At 44.2% G+C, this 8,762-nt stretch overlaps 1 protein-coding gene across 2 annotated transcripts in view; it reads right to left on the reverse strand.

The window, feature by feature from the left end:
• Positions 1–8,762, reverse strand: part of RFX4 (regulatory factor X, 4 (influences HLA class II expression)) — a 222,706-nt gene that overhangs the window by 27,744 nt on the left and 186,200 nt on the right. For both annotated transcript variants that reach the window (XM_006865252.1, XM_006865253.1), the window contains 2 exons: positions 2,117–2,236; positions 1,250–1,411 (listed from right to left, as the gene is read on the reverse strand). In XM_006865252.1, coding sequence (XP_006865314.1) covers positions 1,250–1,411; positions 2,117–2,236 — 282 coding nt within the window. The remainder of the gene's footprint in view (positions 1–1,249; positions 1,412–2,116; positions 2,237–8,762) is intronic.

The raw sequence follows: 8,762 nt of genomic DNA on the forward strand, positions 1-8,762 counted from the left end.
TTGTTTCTGACTCACAGCGACCCTATACAGGGTTTCCGAGGAATGGCTGGTGGGTTTGAACCACCAACCTTACGGCTCAAACTGCCTTTGCAGTCTAGCGCATTAACCTGCAGCATTTATTCATCTCTTTGTGTCACAGAAAGTCCTGGTGATGCCATGATGGTAGAGCTTGGCTGTTCATCCAAAGGTTCAAACCTACTAGTCACCTTGTGGGTGAAAGATGCAGCAATCTACTTCCATATAGGTTTATAGCCTGGGAAACCCTGTGGGGCAGCTCTGCTCTGTCCTATGGGGTCACTCCGAGTCAGGCTAGACACTGTGGGTTTGATTTTTTATTGTTGGGGTGTGTGTGTGTGTGATCTTATCAGAGAATTCCTCACTCAGTCTTTCCCATCACTAACTCTCTTTCAGTTGTATCTAATCTTCCACTCAACCCATTTATTAAAGTCTTCCCAAAGATTATATATTTCTTTTTGAAGATCTTTACTCGATTCTCTTGGGTATGGTTTCTTCTTTGGCTCTTCGGAATAGTTCTCTTCGGCTTGTCTTGTTAATTTCATTCCCTTGGTTGTTCCTTGGAGACCCCGTACAGGGTCGCTATGAGTCGGAAGTGACTCGATGGTACTTAACAACAACAAGCTCTCTGTTTTCTCAAGCTTGTCCTGTCTTTCATGGGTTGGTCTTCCTCAGATTCTTGGGCAACTCTTGTTGTGAACTCTGAGTATGAGAATTCAGTGCACGTCTTGGGCAGTGTGGGCCTCCCACCAGAGCATCCTTCCGGTTGTGTGCGGGGCAGCCCTGGCTGAGTTCATGACCAACCAACTCTGTTTACAGTTCTTGCCTGGCTTCTGGTTGTCATAGCTTAGCATAGGGATTCCTGTCTAACCCCCTTCCCTTTCCAGAGATGCCTCTCCGTTTCTGATTCATTGAGTTCCCTTTCCTTGTTTTCAAGAATGGATGTGGATTACTTTATATTTGATATTGTTCTAATCACTACATTGGTTGGGTTATGGGGGTGGGTGGGTGGAGATTTTATTATGTGCTTAACCTGCCAACTAGAACACAGAAGCGCAAGAAAGAGGTTCTGATCGTTACGTGAATATCTGCAAGTCACCCACAAATCTACGAAGATGATCAGGTCCTGGCATTGTATTTTGGGAGTTTGGGAGGGGAAAAATCTTTTTCAGAAAGTGCCTGTTTTAAACACCAACTCACCCGGATGCCTGCTTTTGAGGGAGTGGGTTGTTACCTGTGGTGCTGAGGCCGGTGTACTCGGGGGATGGGTTGCTGACAGGGGACGAGGGAGCTGGCACTTCCACAGAGGTGGCTGATTTTGCTGGAGAAAACGATGGCACTGGTGAAGGGGTAGGTGGGGCCGCCTCTGTCAAGACGATCTCTTCTCGAACTTCTGCTATGGAGACAGAAGGGTGGGTTCTTACCGTCAAACTTCAAGACCAGTTGTCTTCACCCAGCGTCACTGAGGAAAGTCCAAGTCACAGTGACAACATCGGACCAGAGTAGAACTGCCCCCTATGGGTTCCAAGGCTGTAACTCTTTATGGAAGGACACTGCCACTGCGTCCTACCATGGGGTGGCTGGTGGGCTCAAATTGCCAACCTTTGATTATCAGCCTTATCCACTGCCCCACCAGGGCTCCTAAGCTGTCTTTAAAACCCACCCCACGGCCCTCCAATCGATTCCAACTCACGCGGCCCTCTACAAGGTAGAACGGCTCCATAGGGTTTCTAAGGCTATAAAACTGTTGGAGCAGAAAGTCTCATCTCTCTCCCATGGGTAGCTGGTAGGTTTGAACTGCCAATCTTGTGGTTAGCAGCCTAATGCTTAATCCACTGTGCCACCGAAATTGTCTTTAGCAGACTTTTAAAAGGCAATATTCTTGCTAATGTCTGCCATGAGACTTCCCTGCTTAAAAAGCAATTCCTACACACAAAGAAGGCCACTCCAAAAGGCGAAACAACATGACTGGCTTCGTACCATTGGGTCAACTCACCATAAGTCAGTTCTTGGAGATACAGAGTTAGAGAAGCACAGAGCACAGAAGAAAGGGTACAAATGACACAATCAAGTTGCAACTCCCAAGCAAACGCTGGCTTACCTGTGCTTCCCTCTCCCTTCATGGCTCGCATGAGCTCGTTGGCCCTCTCCTGACAGTGCAGGGATTCCAATAGGTAGAGGACATAGTCATCAAACATCAAATGGATCAGGTGAAAAGACCCTGTTGTGAAAGAGGATCCAGACAGAAAGGTAAGCTGTGTCATCTCATGGAGGCCCCGTCCACCTGGCCAACAGCACATGGTACACTGCGCACGAGAGACAGTCTGTGCAAGGGCCGAGCTGCCCTCTCAGTAATGAGCTCCTCACGGTCAAAGCCTGCTCTCCATTGCCTCATCCTCAGGCCAGCTCATTAGTGCTTAGCATAACTTAAGTGGCTTTCACAGTTTGTGGCCAACAAATCTTTTTCCTGCTCGTTATTAATGACATGCCATCAAAATTGGCACCCACTGAGCCATCTGTTCAAATGCTTTTGAGCTCTTACATATCCACATGGGATTGGCCTCATCATTTAAGTCAAATACTTCCCTCAGCATTACCCAAGCCTTGGTATTTTCAATAGCTTCATATGCATGTGAAAGTTGGGCAATGAATAAAGAAGACCATAAAAAAATTGATGTATTTGAGTTATGGTGTTGGAGAAGACTTTTAAAGGAACCATGGACTTCCAGAAGAGCGAAAAAAGTCTATGTTGGAAGAAGTACAACCAGAATGCTCCTCAGAAGCCAAGATGGCCAGACTTTATCTCTTATGCTTTGGACATATTATCAAGAGGGACCAGCCTTTGGAGAAGGACATCATGCTTGGTAAAGTAGAGGGACAGACAAAAGGGAGACACCTCCCCCCCCCCACAACTAAAAGGATTGGCCTAGTGGCAGCAATAATGGGTTCAAGTGTAGCAGCAATTGTGAGGATGGCATGGGGACCGAGCAGTGTTTCGTTCTGTGGTACGTAGGGTCGCTGTGAATCCAAACTGACTTGACGATATTTAACAACAACCACAACTGGTAGGGAGAGGAATGTAATTGAATACATCTGTGGGAAGAAACAGTGAAGAACTTCAGTATCATCAGCCAAAACAAGGCAGGGGCAGACTGTGGAACAGATCATCAATTATTCACATGCAAGTTCAAGCTGAGGTTGAAGAAAATTAAAACAAGTCCATGGGAGACAAACTATAACCTTAAGTATATCCCACCTGAAGTTAGAGACCATCTAAAGAACAGATTTGATACATTAGATACTAATTACCAAGCACCAAAAGAGTTGTGGGATGACATCAAGAGCATCACACATGAAGAAAGAACGAGGTCATTAAAAAGACAGGAAAAGGAAGCAAAGACCAAAGTGAGTATTAGACGAGACTATGAAATGTGCTCTTGAGCAAAAAGAAGCTAAAGTGACGAGAAGAAATGATGAAGTAAAAGAGCTGAACAGAAAAGTTCAAAAGGCAGCTCGAGAAGACAAGGTAAACTATTATAATAACATGTGCAAAGATCTGGAGTTAGAAAACCAAAAGGCAAGAACATGCTCAGCATTTCTCATGCTAAAAGAACCGGGGGAAAAAACCTCAGCTTGCAATAGTGAAGGATTCTATGAGCAAGATCAGTTTGAACCACAAGGTCGACAGTTCAAACTCACCAGCTGATCCTCGGAAACCCTCTACAGGGTCAGTAAAAGTCAAAATGGACTCAACAGCACTTAACAATAACAACAGGCAAAATATTGAACAACACTGGACACATCAAAAGAAGATGGAAGGAACATGCAGAGTCACTGTACCAAAAGGAACTGGTTGATGCCCTATCATTTCAAGAGGTATGGAAAGAAGAACTTCAAGCTGCACTGAAAGCCTTGGTGAACAACAAGGCTCCAGGAATTGATGGAATGCAAATGAAATGGCTTGACAAACTGATGCAACACTGGAGGTGCTCACTCATCTATGCCAAGAAATATGGAAGGTCCATATCTGTGCCCATTCCAAAGAAAGGCGACCCAACAGAATGCATTGAACAACATCATTAATACCACATTTAAGTAAAAGTTTGCTGAAGATAATCAAAAACAATTGTAGCAGTATATCGGCAGGGAGCTGCAGAAATTCAAGTTGGATTCAGAGAAGGACATAGAATGAGGAATATCATTGTTGGTGTTAGATGGTTCTTGGCTGAAAGCAAAGAATACCAGAAAGATGTTTATTTGTGCTTTATTGACTATGCAAAAACATTCAACTGTGTGGATCATAATAAACTATGGATAACATTGTGAATAATGATATTCCAGAACACTTCACTGTGCTCATGAGGAACCTGTACATGGACCATGAGGCAGTCGTTCGAACAGAACAAGGAGAGACCGACTGGTTTAAAGTACATCAGGCTTTCTTTCACTTATTCTATCTGTATGCGGAGAATAACCTGAACAGCTGGACTATATGACGACATGGTATGGACTTGCCTTTCTAGTTCACTGGCATCTACCAATGCACTGATATAATTCTAGGGGTGGAACTGAAATTTTAAATTTGCAGCAACTGAAATATTTCTCTAAATGTTTCTGAGATCTTGTTTAGCACAAGGTTCTTAGAAAAGGTATTAGAATGAAAGGATTTGATCTTTTCAAGTGAGACTTTTCACTTTCAACTTAGATTATTCCATAAAAAAGGGTATGTAAACAGTTACTTTTGAGAGCTATTCCTATGTGCCAGCCTTTGTGCTCAAAGTCTTATGAGTTAATTTAATCTCCATGACCACCCTGTCAGGTGGGGATTTTATTCCTGTTTCTCAGGTTAGGTACTTGTACAAGGTGACCCATCTTTCTTGTATGGCTATGCTGCCATCCATGGACAGTGAAATGGGTCCACAGGAAGGGTTCAATTAATGTCTGCTGTGATCTAGGTCCCTTGGGTGCCAGAGTCTGAGAAAGGTGCATCCTGCATCCCCAATCTCATGTTTCTATCTCTATGCAGATAATCCTGCTGTCCCATGAAATGTTCAGAACTTCTCACCTACCTCCTCACAAGCTGACCTCCGTTCTCACTTCCCTCTAGTTTGCTTTTCTATGACCTTATGAGACTCTGGTATTATTTTTCTTTTGATTCCGTCATCATCATCACCATTACATCCTCACCATCATCATCACTGTTGTCACAACAACCACTTCCTTCCTGTTTACTACGTACCAAGAGCTCTTCTAAGCACTGAACATACTCATCTCACCCTTATAACAATCTGTGATGTTATTGCTCTTAAGTGCCGTCGGGTCGGTTCCGACTCACAGTGGCCCTGTATAGGGTTTCTGAGGAGCAGCTGGTGGGTTTGAACCACCAACCTTGCAGTTCAAAGTGACCTAGCGGTTCAGTGCTTATCCTACAGCACACCACACCGGGATATAGGTGGCAGTCTTTGCTCTTACATTTGAGAAAACTAATTTCGTCATGGATAACTGAGCAGGGATTTGCCTCTGATTGGTCACAAACACTGTTTCCATGCCCCAGCTGATCATCTATCCAACTTTCTCATAACATATGGGAAACTGAGGCCCAGATGCCATGAGTGACTTGGTTCCTGGAAAGGCCATTTGAATTGAAAGCTATGACTCTCCACGTTTCAGAAATAAGATGGCAGGGGCTAGTTGGGGACTTTTAGAGGATTATTCTTTGGTGGAATTTATCCATTTGCTCTTTCTGAGATGCATCTGGTTTCTGAGTTTGCCTACCATTCTGTACACCATTACCTCCTTCATCGCAGGTAGATTAATTAGTATGGTCTAGGAAGGCTATTTGCATTAGGTAAATCTGCTGCACAAGACCTTTTTAAAGTGTTGAAGAGCAAAGATGTCAGCTTGAGGACTAAGGTTCAACTGACCCAAGCTATGGTATTTTCAATAACCTCATATGTATGCAAAAGCTGGACAGTGAATAAGGAAGATCATAGAAGAATTGATGCTTTTGAGTTATGGTGTTAGAGAAGAATAATTAAAGTGCCATGGGCTGCCAAAAGAACCAACAGGTCTGTGTTGTAAGAAGTGCAGCCAGAGTGCTCCTTGGAGGCCAACATGGCCTAACTTTGTCTCTCATACTTCAGACATATTGTCAGGAGGGACCAGTTGCTGGAGAAGGATATCATGTTTGGTAAGGTGGAGGGTCAGAGAAAAAGAGGAAGACCCCCAGCGAGATGGATTGGCCAAGTGGCAGCATCAATGGGCTCAAGTGTGGCAATACTTGTGAGGTTGGCCGAGGACTGGGCAGTGTTTCATTCTGTTGTACGTAGAGTCGTTACCGACTCTATGGCACCTAACAACAATAGCAACAACAGGAAGGCTGTGAAGGAAAAATGATAGTGTAGCGGTTACGGAGTCAGGTTGCTAATCTGAAGGTCAGCAGTTCGAAACTACCAGCTGTTCCACGGGAGAAAGATGAGGCTTTCTCTTTCTGCTCCTGTAAAGATGTACAGCCTTGGAAATCCTATGCTGGGTCTCTATGAGGCAGAACCAACTCCACGGCACACCACCATCACCACCAGTAAGACTAAGGAGGAAGACCTTTCACTTCCCTGAGGGCGCTGGATGCCCGGGAGGTCATGTCCATCTCCCCTCAAGTCCCCTGTGCATGGAGCCTGCCACAGCCTCCAAATCCTGTGTGTACAGGGCCCAGGCCAAGGTCTTCCATCGTTTCACTTCACTCCATGTTTCTCTTCCCTCCATCTTTCAAGCTTATTTGGAATTCAGCGAGGTTCAGGTTCCGAGCTTTCCACCCACCTCCCACCCAGGGGCCCTGACAAGCGCTGGGGAAGCACAGTGTTGTGAGTAGTTGGCTGGGCTCTGGCTTAGGCGACCCAGGTAGAGATCCCAGCTCACATAACTGGAACCTTATACAAGTTACTTTACCTCCTTAATCCTGTAAATCTTTCAAACAAAACCATACATTGAGTCCTTGCTCAGTGACAGCCACCAAACCAACCACTACAGGGTTATTATCATATTTAATCTGTATCACAGCCATACGACATGAATGATACCGTTGTTTTAACAGATGAAGAAACTGAGGCCTTGAGAAGTAAAGTAACTGTCCAATGTCATGCAGTTATTAAGTCACAGAACCAGGACTGAGACCAAGACTGTATGATTATTAAGTTGATCCTTGATCATACAGGCTCCCTAACATGAGGACAGTAGAACCTACACTCCAGAAGTACTATGGTGAGGGTGGTGGTGGTTAGGTGCTGTGGAGTTTGTTCCGACCCATAGCGATCCTGCATAAGGTTTCCGAGGTTGTACATCTTTACAGGAGCAGAAAGCCTCATCTTTCTCCCATGGATACAGCTGGTGGTTTCAAACTGCTGACCCTGAGTCTGACTCATAACCGCTACGCTACCAGAGCTCCTATAATGAGGAAAAATACACACCAGATGCTTAATAAAGGTTAGCTATTGTTACTTTCTCTAAAAGTCCCTTTTGCTACTAATGTTCTGAGAGCCTATGAAATTTACCATTTTGTCAGTCCAAGAGTTAAAGACGTCAAAAGATGGCATCAAATACTTAAAAGAGTGTCCAAGATGAAATATTTGCTGGGATGTTGAGCTAACATGCTGAGTCAACAAGGATAGAGAGAAAAGAGAGACTATGAGATAATGAATTCGAATGAAAAACCTGCATGATAAAAATATAGGTTTAGAAACCATCTCTACAACCCTCTTGTTAAATATACAAGGAAACAAGGATCAGAAGAGGTGAAGAAACTTGCCTTCACCTCTTCAGAGCTAGGACTGCAGGCCAGTACATTCCAAGTGTTGATGGGAGGTTTCAGCTCTCATCATTAGTGACTGTGATCAGTTATGCAACTGATCTGTTGAATTTCCAATCATTCCCTTAAGTAACAAGGTTGCTCAAGAACTACCACTACCTACCTACTATTGTGCTAAGTGCCCTGAGGACAAAGGGAGTATAAAGGTCAGTCTCTGACGTCACACTAAAAAACCAGCAGAATTTATCCATATTACTCAGAAATCAGTCATTAGGAATATTGGGCAACAAGGACTTCAGTGCCAAGGGAGGGTCATGGCCACAGGAGCAGTGCAAAGAGAAGACGATAGGAAAATACAAAAAGAAATCAAGAAAACCCCATTAGAGAAAGAGACAAACATCGAAGACATGCACCATTGTAACCAACATCTCTGTTGCATTTCTCTCCTTAGCACAATCATCTCCTGTGCCACATGTATGGTTTCTCACTGTGTGCCTCACTCCACTAGAATGCAAACGACAAAAACTGCAGGGAGTCTGCATTCTGCTCTACACCTGGGTGGCTGGAACGGAACCACAGCAGAGGTTCACTGAATATTTGCTAAATGAACAAACAGAATGAACATGCATTGGCCACTTACAATATACACTATAGATAATCTAAAGAAGCTATTATTATTACCACTTTCTTCACTTAACACATCGAGAAATGAAGGCTCAGAGAATTCAAAGAAATTGCCTAAAGTCACAGAGCTAAATGCTCACCAGAGCCTGTGATTTCAAAAATCATATTAAAGAGAGACAGAAGACCAATAAGGGGAAGTGAGAGAAAAACAGCAATGAAGCTGTAAACTAAGCCCTACAACGTTCAATAGACTCCTGTGAATCCGGGTGAAGACCTGGTTGGCCAGCAGTGTGGCAAGACCAGGGGACTCTTGGGCCCAGAG

This window comes from Chrysochloris asiatica, unplaced genomic scaffold, assembly GCF_000296735.1.
Source record: "Chrysochloris asiatica unplaced genomic scaffold, ChrAsi1.0 scaffold00076, whole genome shotgun sequence".
NCBI classification, from domain to species: domain Eukaryota; kingdom Metazoa; phylum Chordata; class Mammalia; order Afrosoricida; family Chrysochloridae; genus Chrysochloris; species Chrysochloris asiatica.